This window comes from Coffea arabica, chromosome 1c (assembly GCF_036785885.1).
Source record: "Coffea arabica cultivar ET-39 chromosome 1c, Coffea Arabica ET-39 HiFi, whole genome shotgun sequence".
In the NCBI taxonomy this organism is placed as follows: Eukaryota; Viridiplantae; Streptophyta; class Magnoliopsida; order Gentianales; family Rubiaceae; genus Coffea; species Coffea arabica.
This window is the reverse complement of record NC_092310.1, coordinates 641,285-660,186: the sequence shown is the minus strand read 5'-3', so window position 1 is coordinate 660,186 and position 18,902 is coordinate 641,285. Positions and strand designations below refer to the sequence as shown.

General features: G+C 37.3%; 1 protein-coding gene across 14 annotated transcripts; it reads right to left on the bottom strand.

The window, feature by feature from the left end:
• Positions 1 to 626: 626 nt before the first annotated feature.
• LOC113743773 (putative disease resistance protein RGA3) lies at positions 627 to 8,455 on the bottom strand. Of its 14 annotated transcripts, XM_072061105.1 has the most exons (8): positions 4,312 to 8,455; positions 3,631 to 3,770; positions 3,254 to 3,440; positions 2,693 to 3,127; positions 1,607 to 1,713; positions 1,275 to 1,367; positions 1,132 to 1,181; positions 627 to 1,047 (listed from the first exon to the last, which is right to left on the bottom strand). In XM_072061105.1, exon 1 carries the CDS (start codon positions 8,037 to 8,039, stop codon positions 4,908 to 4,910), a length of 3,132 nt encoding a protein of 1,043 aa, XP_071917206.1. In that variant the 5' UTR covers positions 8,040 to 8,455; the 3' UTR covers positions 627 to 1,047; positions 1,132 to 1,181; positions 1,275 to 1,367; positions 1,607 to 1,713; positions 2,693 to 3,127; positions 3,254 to 3,440; positions 3,631 to 3,770; positions 4,312 to 4,907. The 14 variants fall into 14 exon arrangements, with proteins under 14 accessions (XP_071917206.1, XP_071914080.1, XP_071916610.1 ...); XM_072057979.1 differs by having other exon boundaries at positions 1,132 to 1,367; XM_072060509.1 differs by having other exon boundaries at positions 627 to 1,181.
• Between the last annotated feature and the right edge of the window lie 10,447 nt (positions 8,456 to 18,902).

Below are 18,902 nucleotides of genomic sequence, written 5' to 3'. Positions count from 1 at the left end.
TATCGAGAGAGATCGATAGCAGTGTAACGATCAGTTAAGAAGTCCCAAACTACCTTTGCAATATCAAATCGCTGAAAAAGGCGATTAATGGCAGGCACAGAGGTATTGGTAAGTCAAGTGATAATTTTATGATTATCACTGTCCCATTCTTTGAAACGAGTGTTAAATTTTTTAGAAGATTCTCCTTCAACAGCAACAAGGATAGTGATATCACCAGTGATATATTTCCAAAGTTTACGATCACGGAGAAAATATAAATAGGTTGAGAAACATCATCTTGAGCCATTGGAGATGACAAATAACCAAAAATATACACAAAGGAGTGGACAAATAACAGTATAGTACTGATGAACTAGATAAAGCGAACTAGATTTGGTCAAATGACGATGACGTCAACAGATACAATTTGCAAGGTGTGGACCTGAGCAATACACGAACCGGAGCAAAAGAGTATTGATGTACAAGAACTAGAGATGCAATTAAACATCCAAGGACTAAATTGGCTTGTGGACCAGATTATCACAAGCACTATACTGATTAGAGAACTAAATTGACTTCAAAAGCAAAACATGAACATGCTTGGCATATGATAGAGATTGACAGACTGTGCATGCAAGATTGAAAAATTCTTGAAAAGCACTTGTTTATTGCTTATTTAAGTTAAAAATTTCTAACATTCTACTATTCAAATAAAAAAAATAAGTTAAAACCCAACAAGGTGTTATGGTAAATGTATGTTAGTTTACCTTGACAAATTCAACACCTGGAATAATCAACTGTTAGCAGAAGCGCATCATGAATCTCTCTTATTTTTGGGTGGAAATGTATAGTCCATTGTCCAATTGTGAAAGACATTGCATGATCTAGCGGCAGTGCTTCCTTGAACCTTTGAACGAGGGCTTAGAAACCCTTGCATGTGAATACATATTCTTGCAGCACATAATCTTTGAATTTCTGCCATCCCACTACATGCTTTGCTTTTGCTTTCCCAATGACTGTTACTGCTATCTTCAACATCTAGCTTCCATCATCAAATCTTCTCTTCTTCTTAACCAAATTACATTTCCAGAAGATAGATAAAGAAAAAAAAAAATCGAAACAGGCTAACAAAAAGTTTAGCCAAATCATTACCTTCATTTCTGCATTCCGAGCACTACAGAACCATAACACTTTCAGTTTTTCTACATGATGTTTGAGAAGCCTCCATCAATGCTAGTGCAAATTAATGAGCAAAATAACTATAATTGATGACCATCTTCATCTGCGAAACTTGCCTGCCGAGTGACAGTAATTTCTTCCTTTTGACATTCTCACAAAAACGACAGGGAACCATGTTGTTCTTTTTCCAACGAGATGATGTCTGCTTCCTAAATAGATTCAGGAAAAAAACACCACCATGTTAGCCACGTTGAACCATCAAAACTTATGAAGAATGTATTACAAAAATTTCTAAAGAGCAAATATTAAGCAGAATTACATCGATTCAGCCATAAAAAAACGCATACTAAATTCAGAGCATAGCTTTTGTATGTGATTCATTTGAAGTTAAGGCAACAGCAACAGAAACATTGTAGGCCTTCAAATTTAATTCATTGAGACTACATACCTCTTCATCTACTCTGTCACCTATTGCTTCCTAGAAGATTGATCTTCACTCCTTAAGAGAACAATTGTCTACCACATCACCATCCATACATTTTTGCTTGGAAATCACTGCTTTGTACATGTGCCAACATAGCCCATGAGACATTTGTCTAAAATGCTAAAATAGATATTTCTATAAATATTTTATCATGAGCAAGTCCTTATGCAAGTACGATGGAAAAATCACCAATCTACTAGATAACCAAAAATGAAAGGCTAAAAAACAGAGCATTAACAAACCCAGAAGGAAGTAATGGTAGCAAAAGTCAATCGAATTTGCATAAATTGTCCTTGTGATTCTTTCTGAAAAGAAAGTGATTATCAAAGCTAAATGTTTAACTAAATGTTAAAGGAAGAGTAAGATGATAATCTTTCGTCTCTTTCTAAAATGACGTTCTAAACTAGAGTTTGGCAAACTAATCTGAAGAACAAAAATGCAAAATTTATATTCATGTACTAGCATTCATAAATTCTCTTATTAACTTCTTTTAGCTTGACTGATTTCTCCTGACCGACTAAAATCTTTGGGCCAAACAAAAATCAGAAAAGGATAACCGTTTTCAGAAAGAAATGGGTAATGGATGTCAATAGCTTTTCAGTGTTGGGAAGTTGTTTCCTTCTTCCTTGAATTCTTAAGAGTAATTTATCAACTTCCATTGAATGGGCATGCTGAAACATGCTCATTTAACCTAACAAGCAGATACTTTATGGTAGAGTACCTCTAATTAGGTGAAACCATGTTGGAGAACTTCACGTGAAACATTTATCATTGATCTCCCACCTTCATTAGTCTTCTGAAATGTTACATATTCCAAGTGGTTTCTTAATAATTATAAATTATTTTTAGATTTGCTAGTCTTTCTTGGCTAAAACATAACAGATAGAATGCTACAATAACAAAACCTGTTTATTGATCATTCAAACTGCAATTTTTTGGATTGTGACTATTTATCTTGAAGTAGACATGTCAAAATAATTAAGTTAAGAACCAAGAAGGTACTTAGGGTACGTTATTTTACTAAAACAAATTCAACATTGAGCCTGGTACCTGGAATGACTAACTGTCAGCACAGTTGTATAATGAGTCTCTGTTGTTCTTGAGTGGAAAGGTATAACCTATTGTCCAATTTACAAAGGCCTTGCAAGATCTGGCGGGAACCTTTGAACGAGGATGTAGAAATTCTTGCCGCTGCAATTGCAGCACCAAAACTTTGAACTATTTCCATCCAAATGAACGACTGACACTGCAATCGCATGCTTCGTTTATGTCATCCAAACGATCACCAATGCTGTCTACAATGTCTAACTTCTTTCCATCAAATCTTGTCACCTCTGAAACTAAAGTATTAGCACGTCCAGTTTTCTTCAAGCAAGTCTTGTACCTTGATAACTCTCCAGTACCAGCTACCATGCTCTTCTCTAATTCTTCTCAATCCATACTGCTTTCTACAAGCCTGGCACAAGCCACTCTGTTTTCAGCATGCTACAATGAGAAAAGGTTCAACATTTGATTTATTTTGTTAAATACTTCCAGAAAATAGATAAAAAAAAAAACAAAAACGAAAAGCCATTGAAACAGGCCAATAGACATGCAGTCAACATTTTTTACCTTCATTTCCACATTCTGAGCAATATATGGCATTCTAGTGGGAAAAATCACAGATAACTACCTTCCATCTTCAAAACCTGACAGATAAGTGAAAATAACTCCTCCCTCCTGACATTCTCATAAGAACAACACGGGAACGTTGGTGTTCTTTGTCCAAAAAACATGTACTCTGCTTCCTAAACAAATTCTGGAAAAAAAATAACAATATTACATCACAGTTCTGCTTCAGTTATGACATTAAGCAGAAATATGAGCCATAGAAAGGTTGGGTCTGGTAACTCGTGCAACAATTTATCACTCAAAATCCTAAAGAGCAAAAATCAAGTTATATTCCATTGATTAAGCCATAAAGAACACTTACTAGTGCAGATACCAACCTGCATTTAGGCACAATTCCATGTCTCAAACATACTTGCAAACTTGGACCAATTCCCTTGTACTTCTAGTAAGTTGGGTGGAGAAATTTCCAAACCACATACCTCCTCATCTTTCTTCAAAAATGATTGGAAACCACAGCCTGATGATAAGAAAATCCAATTCACAAAATAGAAAAGTAGCTAGTTATAGTATCTGAATTTTAAAAATTTTAAAAGATGATAAGAATTTATAGTTTTAGCAGCAGCCTAATTTAATGGCAATCATAATGCAGAGTCTTACAGAGAGATAACAGTGAATATTAAGAACATATCCATCTATTAAATGCCAGCGGTAAAAACAAAAATTGTAATGTTCTCCCCAAATTGCTATTTCATTGGTTTTAATGTTGTTTGGAAATATCAGTGACAAAAAAAATAATAACATACCCCATTGAAGCTGAATGTTTACCAAGTTCATCCTTCGGATGGTTCAGAAAAGCAGATGAAATCCACAATTTTGTTATCTTTCAATTTGCTCGTAACTCTACTTTGTTAATGACATGAAAGAGAGAGTAATCTTTTGCCAGAAGAAGTAGAGGAATAGATATTTATGGAGAAAGAGAGTGAGGGACAAATACGGGGTAGAATAAGATGATCCAATAATGAGAAGGAATTAATTAAAATTTTGAGATGAGATCTTACCACATCAATTTCACGCTCCGGAATATTAGAGATCTTGGGCCACTCGGAGCCGCTTCGAGGAGTGCATCTTCGTTCTAATAGAGGACACCACCAAATTTTCAGACGTCTTAATTTGAGGCGTTCCATGGCATCTACGGAGGGTAAATATTCAAGCTTTGGGCAATTGAATAGGATTAGCTCATCAAGAGACGCAAGGTTCCCAAGCCAATCTGGTAAGGCTTCGATTGCTCCAAAGTAAAGTAGAGATAGTGATGTGATGGTAGTCGAGTCTTGAAGCTGATGTGGCAGAGATTTCGTGTCATGCATTCCATACAAAGACACGTGTTGCAGTGATGATGAAGATGCTAATCCAGCCCAATCAAATTCGATTATTGAGTCATCTGAGAAGGGACCAATCAGCACTTTCCCTAAGCTGGTAAGATAGCCAAATCCACTAGGCATCTCAGCAATCAAGTTGGGACACCACCATAACGAGAAGCTCTCGAGAGAAGGGGTCCGTCGCAAATCAAGGGGAAAGGAGACCAGACTGCGGCAATTGGACAAATTCAGCTCTCGGAGGGACGTACACGACTCGAACATCTCCACTGGTAACCTTGTTAATGCATGGCACCCTTCGACAGTAAGTCGCTCAAGAGACTTGAGGAGGCTTTTCTGTCCAAATGAATTTTAGGATTTGGATATCCAAATGAATCAATTCTTGGGCAAACCCGTATGCTCAAGTCCTCTAAAGCTTGAAATTGATAGAGATCTTCTGGCAACTCCCGTAAATTCTCACAATGACCGACTTCCAATCTCTCAAGACAAGCGGCGCAACTCATTCCTCTTAATGTTGTTACATTAGCGGCATCCCTCAATTCTACACGCTGAAGAGTTGGAAAAAGACAGAGTCGCTCAAGCATGTCAGTGGGTAGACTGTTACAGCCATCAATACTCAAGCTGCTCTCTGGTCGTCTCACTAATTTTAGAGACTCGATGCGTTGACCAAGACCACCACTTAATTTAAGGGACGAGAGATTGGCTATATTGGTCAAAACCTTTTCTGCCAGCAAAACGTGGCAATTCCTTGTTATTTGCAATACATCAAGACTTGGGAAACGACTTGGAGTTGGAATGGTGGTCAGTTGGGGGCAATCACTAATAGACAACTTTTCAAGCACGGGAAATGCATCCATCACATGTACTTCACCTGCGGTTGACCTCATTTCGCGTGCGTCCTTCCACTCTTCCAAGTTTTGCATGCTTTTAAGAGAGAGTTTTTTAAGGGCTGGAAAGAATGTGTCTGAACCTCCTGATCTGCCGTCCTCCTCAGCACTTGTACTGTAGAATGAAAGCCCAATGCTTCTTATGTTTTCCAATCCAGTCAAATAGAGGCTCTTGAGGAATGGCAGCTGTCCAAGTGCTGGGAGTTTTCTGCATCTTGTGCAATCCTTCACCTGCAACTCCACCAGTGATGGCAATGTCAAATTCATGAACCATTGTGGAAACTGATCACCCATGAACTTCAAAATTTGTAACTCTTTTAAATTTGGGTGAGGTTGGAGGCCTTCCAACACATTTTCATCGCATTTATTACTTTCCCGATCCCTATTGCCCCACTCAAATACCAACCGATGCAGATTTGGCTTTTTAGATAGGTTTGCCAGTTCAGCATCATCTTTGCCATTTACTAATTCAAGATTTCTGATCTCCAAGGAGCCTTTAAGATCTTCCAAGGTTCCAAGCTCTTGGATACCACGACCTTCCTCTTGACGACCTATATTAAAGAACTCTAATGTTTGAAGACAAGTCCATCGTCCAATCCCGGATGGCATTTGGATTTTGCGTCTTGTATCATCATGAAAATAGTGAAGATGTCTCATGCTAATCAAATTGCTCATCTCCTTTGGAAAACCTTCTTCAAGCTTGCCAATTCTCAGTGTTTGCAAACAGTAAAGTTTGCAAAGAGATTCTGGCAAAGTTGTAATACAAGAACGTGAAATGTCAAGTAAGTGTAAATGTATTAGTTTGCCAACGGATTTCGGCAGCTTTTTGGCATCTGCTCCAAACAATTTTAGGACGTGCAAGTATTTGAACTTTGATAACATTTCATCAGCTATGCCACCCTCCAGAAATAATGTGCGAAGTGATGCTGATTTTTTTTCGTTCATGTTTTCTACCATTCTTTCAGATGCCGCAAGGTAACGGTCCTGATTGCTGCTGTTACGATTCAAAATTGATTTTGCAAAATCATGCACAAGATCATGCATTTTATACCTTGTTCTCCTCCAATCTCTTACTTCTTCCAATAAGGAAGTTTGCAGCAAAATTCTGAAATACTCATATCCCATTCCCTCCATCGTTTGATTTTGGGAATCCGGTTGAAGAAAGCCTTCAGCCATCCAAAGCTCAACTAGTCGATCTTGTTCCAATTCAGTATCTTGATCAAAAATTGAGCAATATGCGAAGCATTTCTTAACCGGTGCAGGTGACAGATGATCAAAACTCACCTTAACCATTTGCTCGATCCCACCCTGACCTTGATTCAAGAGGCTCTCCTCCAAAATAGATAGCCACTCCTCTTTTCTCTTTTTAGATAACAATCCTCCAATTAACTTTGCTGCCAGAGGTAGACCATCACATCTTCTTAAAACTCGCTCCTTTTTGTCTTTTGGTACTTCTTCCCCTACATTTACCCATTTATTAATGATGGACCAGCAATCATTATCGCATAGCTTTCCCAGCTCATGGCGAGTAAAATTGATCTGCGGATGTCTAGACAGAACAATTGCCACTTCTTGCAGACGAGTGGTAACCAGACACCAGCTCCCTTTCTTCGGTTTGAGTGCCTTCAATGTGGTGAAAAAGTCATCCAACAATCCTTCTTGATCATTCCACAAATCGTCGAGAACAAGCAAATATCTTTTTTCCTTAAGTTCATTTTCAATTCCTTGAACTATTACTTGCCTATTATCCACTTCAGCCTTTTTTCCTGTTGACGATTCTAGAATCATTTGGAAGACCTTCTCGATTTTATCTACTTCTTCAGCCACACAAACCCAAATTTTTTTGTTAAAATGATTGTCAAATTGTGGAGTGTTGAAAACGGCTTTAGCTAGAGTTGTTTTGCCTAATCCTGGCGGGCCAGTTATGGAAATAACTGAAATACGATCACTTTCAGATTCGGCCAACAACTTCTTAACTATTTCTGATTCATCCTTATCTCTTCCAAGGACATCTCTTCGATCAATGGTAGAGTCGGTCTGTCGGCTTGTTGTGGCTCCAGGTGCTATAGTAGGGAATGCTTCTTCAACTTGGTGCTTGTAGGCCAGTCCCAAACCTTCTGCATCCCGATGGATCCTTTGAAGGTTCATGTTGATCTCCCTGATCATTGAACCCAACCTCCAACGAAAACCAATTTTATTAAAGAATGAAAAGCAGAAGAATACCTTCTTTTTCGTGAGTTGATTTTGATACTTCACCTTCCGACGAAGATTTTCATAGTTGAGCTCGTCCAGCACATTGTCGGCTTTGAAAACCTCTTCTTCCAGCTGCTCGAGCCAAATTTGCACCACTGGGCTATGCATTTGCTCGTCGGCACCAGCCAAGAAGCCTCCGATCATTTCAGCAGAATCGTTGAGTTTCTTCAGCTCCTCTGGGAATTCACGAGCCAGATTAACATGATCAGCGGCAAGGGAAACAACCGCCTGCAACGCAACCTGAATGGTAGCACTAACAGCAGCATCAGCCATTTTTTCTCGCTTGGGATTGGAATTAGGATGAAAGTGTTCTGCAACGGTGATGGGGGGATGCTTTCTGCGATGAGACAAGGAAGGATATGGTTCAACTTTGGCAACTAAGGGCAGCAAAATCTGTGGAGGCTAAAACTTGCGGGAATGAAAATTTTTCCACACAACTTTTTGCACTTCCAAAATTTTCCACTTTTTGCAATTTGCCCCCCGGCTTCACTCTGCAAAGCTACACTCCAAAGACGTCACCAACGAACTTTTCTTTTACCGCTTTACCCTGACTTCCTGAAAGTTGCCGACAATTCGTAGCCACACCTTCTTGCCGACAAATTGTCGCATCTGCAGCATATGGCCAACCTGCAACTTGCAGCTAAAACAGTGGGTGGAATAAAGCAGGTCTAACTCGTCATCTGCTTCTTACTGGCTTAATTATCGTCTAACTCATCATCTTGTAGTTTCTCTTTTATTCGTTTTATTTTTTTTTTACTCCTTCCCGATTTACTTTTTTATTTTAAAATGTCTTAAAATATTTATTATTTTATTAAACTCAAATTTACTTTTAATCACCTTTTTTCAATGCTATTTCCACATTAATCAATATTTGGCACTAAATTCAAGTTTAAAATTTTGAATTTTTGAAGATAATTTTAGAAACAAATTCACTAACATCACCGTCAAGTTATTTAATATTTTAAAAAAAATTTAATCTTGAAATGAAACAAATAATTTGAAGTGGAATGAAAGGTTCAACTTCAGCAGCTATCATAGGGAATGAAATTTGCAAGTCGACTTTGAAAATTGTCCGCCTTTGCAATATGCCGGGCTCCACTGCACACTCTAAAGACACAGCTTTAGACTCTAAAGACACAATGGACCACAGCGCCACTCTAAAGACACATAAAAGCTGTCCTGTTATCAAAGGAAGTTGCCGACAATTGCATGTGTGAGCCAGCCTGCAACTTGACTCTTCGGTCACATTTCTTATTGGCTCTCTGATTCCTCCTTATCACAATGCAGTAAGAGAGCAAATTGGCTTAACGTCTAACTCATCGTCTTGTAGTTTCTCTCTTATTCGTTTTATTTTTTTCACTCCTTCCCGATTTACTTTTTTATTTTAAAATGTCTTAAAATATTTATTATTTTATTAAACTCAAATTTACTTTTAATCTCTTTCTTTTTTCAATGTTATTTTCACATTAATCAATATTTGGCACTAAATCCAAGTTTAAAATTTTGAATTTTCGAGGATAATTTTGAAAACAAATCCACTAAAATCACCGTCAAATTACTTACTATTCTTTAAAAAATTTGAATCCTGAAATGAGACAAATAATTTGAAGCCGAGGGAGTATTATTTTAATTTCCACCAGTTTTGCATGTATACTTAAATATAATGATGATTTCTCCATAGAATTTTGGTACCTTGTATTGCATTTTGTTATTTTAAAATTAAAACACGTAGTTCTTTTCAACATTAAAAACTTTTGAAAGGTTTTTTTACTTTCATAATAGATTACTGCAAAATCATCACTGATTATTTCCCCCCACAAACTCAATAGTGCAAAATAGTCCTATTGAATTTTTATAATGAACAAAAAGGATTAATCACTAGAGGGAAAATTTTGTACAAAAGAACAATTACTAACAGCTAATGATATAAATACACACCAATTAACAAATGGCAAGTAATATGGACTTGACTCAATTAAAATACTCCCTTCGTTTTTCAGGTGGCCATGCGTTTTTGAATGATAATCACAAGATTGTGACAAAATATGTGGGACCCAAAAGCTTGAAATTTCTCCAAACCACTTTTGAGGGCTGTGGCTTGTTGGCATTTTCACTTGAAATGCCTTTGTTGCTGGGGCCTTCATGTTCTCTGATTCTCTGATTCTCTGATTGAATGTTTGCGCGGGCACTAATAGATCTCACACACGTTACAAATAATATATTATTTTTTATGTTATATATATTTAAAAGAATACCATCGTACTCTTTTTTAAAAAATTATTTCAAATAATCTACCATCTAAACACGTTCATAATATCCATCCAAGAGTGATAAGAAATTGCTTTTGTCTCCTCGCAATCAAATTGAAATAAAGCAAAGGGTCAGTTAGCACTAATCTCCAATGTAATTAGGGATAAGGTGCACTTTGCCCACTTGAATTTATTTTATCATCACTAAACAGAAACACACCTCTTCTTTTAAGGTTAGCTATTTCGCATCTTGGTTCAAAATAGAGACGCACAGTTATAGTCTCCTTAGCGTCTCAATAATCAAGCTCGTGATCTCAAATTAATTGAACTTTTATTTTTTGAAATAGATAATAATCATTGAATTATTAAAACTTCTACTCCCTCTTTCCATTGCTCATGTTATGTTTTTATGGATAATTTCAGAAACCTCCCTTGAGGTTTTTGACAATTTGATAGGGTGTAAATTGTTGGGTATTTTATTGTTAATTTCCCCTTTTATCCTTGCCAAATATTGTTTTAATTATTAATATTTACTTATATTTGGTATTGGACCCAATTTCAGGGATTGAAGCAGAAAATTACCAAAAAGGAGGGACTTGTATGAAAAAATGCAGACTTCTAAGGACTTCAACCTTTGGGTCCTTGAATTGGTGGGGACCACAAGCTAGTGCAAAGCATTTAGTCATTTGGGCTTTTCAAAGAAAGCAACGTAGGGAGACTTGGAACAACAAGTACTTTGGAGGTTTTGTCCACATGTGCGGGGACCACGGATAAGAAGCATGAGTCATTTGGACTCTAGGAAAAGAAACGTACAAGACTTTGAATTTGGTGTGGGGACCACTAGAGATAGCATTAGACTTCCTTTTGGCTTCAAAAAGGGAGAAACGTACGAGAGGTTTATCAATCAATAGTTTTAGTTTAGGTTTTTAGCATAGTTTTAGTTTGCTTTTCTTGGCTTTTTCGCATGGTTGTTCTCCATTAATGGAGGACTAACCTCTCAATTCTAGTCAAGGGGACAACTGAAGACTTGGTTCAACAATTACTGTGAAATCGAATTTATTTTAATTGTTTCCTCCATTTATTGGTATTCATATGTTTCCTGCTTTTAATTGTCATAGCCTTGTGTATGATTGGTTAGTGCGTAATAATTAATTATTCATATAGGCTATTTTGCTAAATAGGGGTAATTGAATCCGTAATTGTTCGTTATCTCTATCTCAGTAGCGACTGGTGTAATTGGGTTTATATCAGGGGAATATATGATCTAACTTAAACAAACCCTCGTAGCGTGTTTGTTAGTTAGGATTGGGTCTTTCTAAGGCTTCATGCAAACCAGAAATTAAATTCTACGGTCGTACCTAGGATTGTTTTTGGGTTAGGGAAATAGCTAACGGTCGTACCTTAGCTATCGATAAATTAAGGAAGGGTTGGTTGTTTATCGCGTGCATGACAACTATAACCAATCTATTAATAAATGTTGGGATTATTTTTGCATCAATGATCAGTGCATGAACCATTTCTGAAGTATACCCTTGACTAGAGTTTCTCTTAGTTATTTCTTTTAATTAATTATTTTCTGCATTTAATTTGTTCAGTTGGTTTTTGATACCAAAACCCCCCATTAATCTTGATTTGAAAAGAAACAAATATCTCTCCAGTCCCTGAGGAGACGACCCTGCTTACCACTGTCTACTAGTTAGGAAATTCAGTTAAATAATTAATTCAGGTATATCGGATTAAGCAAACTCTTCGGGAACAGGGTGAATCAAGTAACCCATTGCACACCTAGAGTCCCTGCTCCAGTACTGGAATTGATTACTGACTGTTTCAGGTGGTAGTTAGGATTTATTTATTATTATTGCACAGGTTCGGCACCTGTCAATTTTTGGCGCCGTTGCCGGGGACTGGTGCCAGATTAATTTGTTTCTTTTTGAGTTCATTTTTTTTATTATTTATTTTTCTCTTATTTTTTTTTATATAGTTTATGGCTTCTAACACTCCGTATTTTGGTGAAATTTTGTTTCCGGGGAAGGCGATGAGACTAGTTTTTTTTTCTAAGTTTGCACATGCAGAGGCAGTAAACTCTATTAGAAAAAGAATGGCTACTGCAACCTGTAAAATTTGTTATGCCAGGGATCATTCAACCAGTATGTGCCCCGAATATCAAGATAATCTGAGTGTCCCACTCAATAATTATGGAGATTTTTCACCCTGGTCTCAAACGTGGTATAACCCTACTCCATACGGGTATGATCAAGGAGGGTGGGATAACTCCAATTATAATTATACAACAGGGCCAATGAATTTTCAGCAGTATGAGTCTCAAGAATCGTCATCTATGTCAGGTATATCTCTTGAAGAGATAGTTGAACCAATAACTACTAATACATACCAATTCCAACAGGAGACACAAATGAGGAATGAGATGATGAAGGATGCAATGAATTATCTAGCAGATCAACTATGTCTATTGACATCCAGAATAAATCGATTGGTTTCTCAAAGTGAAGAATTGCCCTCACAAACTATTATCGACCATGAGGAAGATGGGAGTGCAATTATCCTGACGAATGACATGGTGCTGCGAGAATCTCAAGAAGAAGGATCTAAAAATGCAGTTGAAAAGGAAGTTAAAGTGCAAGACATGAGACCCCAACATCAAATGGTTCAAGTGAATGAATCCAGTGAACAATCTCCAAATGCGGTGACATCTCCTCCATTTCTTGATCAATATTTTCCTGACTCATATTCTTTAATTCCTGTTAGTGAGATTGATTTTATCATACCAGACGATTTTGAGTTTCATGACAGGAATAAGTTAAGAGCTACGATGGTCAAATATCTTGAACCGATAAAGGCGTGTGATGGAGGAGAGAGTGGAGAATGCAAATTATCGTTGACTTGTTTGGCGCCATTTACTAGTCCATGGAAGCCCGTAGCTCGTGTGCTCAAGAATTACTCTATTTACGAGGGCTATCAGGATTATATAGAGGATAAAGCACTGAAACGAGCCACAAGATTTTATCCTCCGTGAATAAATATGGCAATGTCTAGCCAAAGAAATTAAAGAAAGGCGCTGCTTGGGAGGCAACCCAAGACTCTTTATTTTAGTTTTCTTATGCTTTTTGGAATTTTTGTTAAGTGTTAGTTGCATTTAGTGATTTGTTGCTTTTGTGGCAGGAAGCTAACAGTTAGACGTGCCCTCGCCAGGTGGTCATGCCTGAGGGGAAGAAATTTTTGTGCAGGTTCTGCGGACTCTATAGCAGTTAGACCTGCCCACGCCAGGTGGTCACGCCTGAGGGAAAGAAATTTTCGTTCAGGATCTGCGGACTCTATAGCAGTTAGACGTGCCCACGCCTAAGCTAGAGGTTCTTTGAAAAAAAAAAATTTTATAAAAGTAATTTCCTTTTTCATTTTCAGTTTTGGTATTCAAAAATCGAATTTTCCAATCTCAATTCAATTTAGAACAAAAAATTATTCCAAAAAAAAAAAAGAAAAAAAAAAGAAAATTCTTTCTTCTTCTTTTCTTTCTTTCTTCTTCCCTATTTCCCTTTTCCTTCTTTTCTTCTTTCGGCCGCCGGCCATCCCACCCAAATCATCGATCTCCACCACCACATCAGCTCCAACTTCCTCGCCGCCACAAGCTCGCCAGGCCCAAGCCGCGGCCCAGAGCGCCACTGGCCAGTTGCCATCGCTGCCGCACTCCTCTTCCTCCCGCGCGGCAGCATCGCGCGACCGAGACCAGCGCACCGCCAGCTCGCCTCCACTCCAGCAGCTTCTATCGCCATCTCCAGCCCGCGGCAACTGCTGACTAGCCGCCATCCACCAGCGGCTACCCACTCGAGCTCCACCTCACTCCACCTGCGCTCGACCACCCCAGATCCTCTCGCGTCCATCCACAAAGCTCGCGCGCCGCCAGTAGCTCCAGCCAGAAGTCGCAGCCACGCGACAGTCGAGCGCCGCCCATCTCCTCCTTAGCTGACCAGCTGCGCGCCGCGACCTCCCAGCTTGCTCCAACCTCTGCAGCAGGCTCTTGCTCCATCGCGTGACTTTTCCTTCCTTCCACGGCCTGCCCTAAACGCTGCCGTGCTGCCCCAAGCGCTCGGTCTCGCTGCCAACAACGGTGTCCGGTCCCTTCTTCCCTCTGTGGTTTACCAGTACCTGTTGCTTTTTAGTGTATTCTTTATTCATGGTGGGCAATGGCTTTTGTTTGATCGATATCTGGCCCCTTTTTGTGTTTCTCTTTTGCTTTTGTTTGTCTGAATTACTTGTTGTTGATTGAATTTGGGTGCTCCTGCTATCGATCGATCATATTTGATTTAATTCTTCCTTGTGTGCCCACCAGTGGTACTGGTGGGGTCTTCTCACTATAGTTGTTGCTTATATTTGGAGATGCTTGCTTGTTTGAAAATTCGAGTTCTTGGGATTAATTTGTTGCTTCAATTCTGAACGGCTGTTGCTAGAACTTTTGGTTGGATTGAGTGTGCAATCAACTGTCCAATTGGCGATAGTTGTCGCGATATTGTGTCCGATTGTGTCTAATTGCTGAAAGTTGTTGATTTAGTAAGACATTAGCACAGTTCCTAGTTTGTTCGAGTTGCTGTTCTGTTGCATTATTGGGAGCTGTGCTCTAGTATTGTGGCTACTTTCCTGCATTTATTCGTTGAATTGGGATATGAATGTGCCGTTTGCATTTGCTTATTGAAGTCGGTTGCCTTTAATTGACTTGCTTGGGGTATTTGGAGCAGTTGTTGCACTTTGGACGGCCTTAATTCTGAATTTGACTACATGGGGTCCATGAGTACTTATTGATTGCATTTGCTATAAGTGTTGGGGTCTGGTTTAATCTATGGGAGATTGAATTGTGCATTTTGTTCATTGGGATGGCTTTAAAAATTGTTATTGCTTTGAATTTTTGGCTTCCATTATTTGTTGGCAATGGTAGTCTCTTGTTGTTTAGAGTGATATTTAGAGTTCATGGTAAAGCCACGAATGGCACCAGCTCCAGACGCGAGTTGAGAGACTAGAGACTCGGATGACCCATATTGACGTCACCATGCAAGTCTTGATCCACAATTTCCACCTGAACTGCCCCTGTTTTGATGACTTCAGGGAAGTACCGTTGCCCCTCTCCTTCCTTCTACTTTTACATTATCACATTGAGGGCAATGTGTGAATTAGGTGTGGGGGGGAATCATTGTGGTGCTAGTAATTTTGTTTTTAGTTTCTAGAGTTTTTTGTTTATCTTTATTTTTTTTTGTTTGTTTTTGTCCATCTTTCGTTTATTTTCTTTTCTTTTCTTTTTTCTAATGGTCAGTCTTCATATGAATACCAAGTTTTGATGTTGGATTGTTGTCTCTGATTCTGATGTTGCCAAGTTTATTAATAAAAGGTATCGAGTTGATGTGGTTGAATTCAGGAACATCTTTTTGGTGAATATCAATAATTGCTTGACTTTTCTAATTTTTAGTTAACTTTTCTAGGCATAGGGAATGATTGTTGGCATTTTTCTTGTGAATTGGTCCAATTATTAATTTTAGTTCTCCATGTTTGGAAATTTGAGGTTGGCTGCTGTTATTTTTGTGTTATTTTTAGTTATTGTGCTATATGGTTATAAATAAGAGTTGACTGTACTCCGCTAGTGATTACTACTGAGTAACCGGGAATCTTCACCTAAAGTGTTGATTTTCGCGTCAAAAGGTAGTAGTTGCTATGAGTGCGTGGTCCCGTAGCAATTAGAGCTGAGTAATCGGGCTCCTCCATCTGTCAAATGTTGGAGTTCGCGTCAAAAAGCTCTAAGGGCTATAGACTAAGTCTTTTGCTATTCAAAAAACAAAAAACAAAAAAAAAAAAAAAAAAGAAGTGAAGTAAAGATTGTGTTAGTATGTGAATAAATCAGCTTGCCGGTTTGTGATCTTAATGTCGAGATTTTGGTTAATAGTTGGACCATTTGCTGATAAATGTGAGCAACCATTCCTTTTTCTTAGATTAGTTTGCTTTAAATTGGAGAAGTTGGTGGTTCAGAGGCTAACCGGGTTGATTTTTCTTGGATATTGACCTGTGATACTTGATATTTATTTTTCTTGGGCATCTTGGCAATACGGTAGTTGGAGCAGTAGCCATTGTCAAATTTTGGTGTTCAATTGCTGTTCCCATGCTTGAGGGCAAGCATGATTCAGGTGTGGGGGGAATTGATAGGGTGTAAATTGTTGGGTATTTTATTGTTAATTTCCCCTTTTATTCTTGCCAAATATTGTTTTAATTATTAATATTTACTTATATTTGGTATTGGACCCAATTTCAGGGATTGAAGCAGAAAATTACCAAAAAGGAGGGACTTGTATGGAAAAATGCAGACTTCTAAGGACTTCAACCTTTGGGTCCTTGAATTGGTGGGGACCACAAGCTAGTGCAAAGCATTTAGTCATTTGGGCTTTTCAAAGAAAGCAACGTAGAGAGACTTGGAACAACAAGTACTTTGGAGGTTTTGTCCACATGTGCGGGGACCACGGATAAGAAGCATGAGTCATTTGGACTCTAGGAAAAGAAACGTACAAGACTTTGAATTTGGTGTGGGGACCACTAGAGATAGCATTAGACTTCCTTTTGGCTTCAAAAAGGGAGAAACGTACGAGAGGTTTATCAATCAATAGTTTTAGTTTAGGTTTTTAGCATAGTTTTAGTTTGCTTTTCTTGGCTTTTTCGCATGGTTGTTCTCCATTAATGGAGGACTAACCTCTCAATTCTAGTCAAGGGGACAACTGAAGACTTGGTTCAACAATTACTGTGAGATCGAATTTATTTTAATTGTTTCCTCCATTTATTGGTATTCATATGTTTCCTGCTTTTAATTGTCATAGCCTTGTGTATGATTGGTTAGTGCGCAATAATTAATTATTCATATAGGTTATTTTGCTAAATAGGGGTAATTGAATCCGTAATTGTTCGTTATCTCTATCTCAGTAGCGACTGGTGTAATTGGGTTTATATCAGGGGAATATATGATCTAACTTAAACAAACCCTCGTAGCGTGTTTGTTAGTTAGAATTGGGTCTTTCTAAGGCTTCATGCAAACCAGAAATTAAATTCTACGGTCGTACCTAGGATTGTTTTTGGGTTAGGGAAATAGCTAACGGTCGTACCTTAGCTATCGATAAATTAAGAAAGGGTTGGTTGTTTATCGCGTGCATGACAACTATAACCAATCTATTAATAAATGTTGGGATTATTTTTGCATCAATGATCAGTGCATGAACCATTTCTGAAGTATACCCTTGACTAGAGTTTCTCTTAGTTATTTCTTTTAATTAATTATTTTCTGCATTTAATTTGTTCAGTTGGTTTTTGATACCAAAACCCCCCATTAATCTTGATTTGAAAAGAAACAAATATCTCTCCAGTCCCTGAGGAGACGACCCTGCTTACCACTGTCTACTAGTTAGGAAATTCAGTTAAATAATTAATTCAGGTATATCGGATTAAGCAAACTCTTCGGGAACAGGGTGAATCAAGTAACCCATTGCACACCTAAAGTCCCTGCTCCAGTACTGGAATTGATTACTGACTGTTTCAGGTGGTAGTTAGGATTTATTTATTATTATTGCACAGGTTCGGCACCTGTCACAATTTCACTCGGTTCCTCTCAGGTTTAAAAAATTACACTTACCTCCCTTGGTATAGTAAAATACCTATAATGCCCTCTACTTGGTTGAAAATTTTAAATTTAAGGCAATAAATTTACAAAACTCAAAAAAAAATTATTTTTCTGTCTCTTGTCTATTTTCACTCATCTCTTTTTTAGTTAATATAACTTCTTTTTATTATCTTCAATTTTGTGGATATTAGCAAATTGAAATTTTAAAATCAACAGAAGGAGTAGATTATATGTCAAATTAGAAGGAAATGAAGAGAGTTGTAGTGATAGAAAAATAAATAATGAAATTGATGATTGAAATTAGGAAAAAGAATTAAAGATGTTGAATTTATCATATTTTGTTTATTGTTAAAATTTTTTTTATAAAATGTCAATAATTACATAAGGATTTCTTTCATTTGATTAGAAATTTTTTGTTATGATTTTATTGTGGACGTAGAATTTATTTTATATATTTGAGATATTAATATTTTTAAGGCCATAGAAGGGTTGTAATAGCAGTTCTAAGTGAGATTAATTTGTATTGAAAAGGTATTTGAGCATTGATATTTAATTCTGGGATATAAAATTGGTTGTCAATGGGGTATATGTGTGTGTTTTTTTTAGGTAGCAAGTATTGATACTATACATGTAATTTGGGATCTTTTGGACTGCTATTTAGTTTTAAAACTTATACTTGAATGATTGCTAAAAACTAGGTTTATTGATTTGTACAAAGTGTTGAAGAAAATAATTGAGTATACTATATTTTTCTTAGTTTAAAGGGCAATTTAGAAATTTTGTGAGAAAATCCATATTGTTGAACCTATATCATTACTAAAAAATAAAAATAGGGGAGGTATATGTAATTTTTAAAACCTAGAGAGAGCTCTCTGTAATTTTTAAAAACCTCAGGGAAGGCTTGCGAAATTATCCCTTTTTTTAAATGTCAAGAGTGTATAATATATTTGAAAGTTGATCAAAGTTTTTTGTAAGTTACAAAGATAATTGGGTCTGCCTGGGTTGGTTTTATCTGAATAATTATGTAAAAAAAAAAAAAAAAAACCTTACCCCACACGTTTTGATCCCAATCAAATTGATCGATTTATTTTGAGAACGTTCTAAAACCCATTTGGAATACTACTAGTACAATATAAAACATACAACATGTGGGACCCGTAAAGATCAGCATAATCTTAGGTTATGTTTGGATTGCATTTTCTATCATTTTTCATGGAAAAATTACTATAGCGA

Coding starts and splice junctions, on each gene's coding strand:
- LOC113743773 (XM_072058293.1), bottom strand. CDS start 8,039: ATGGCTGATGCTGCTGTTAGTGCTACCATTCAGGTTGCGTTGCAGGCG.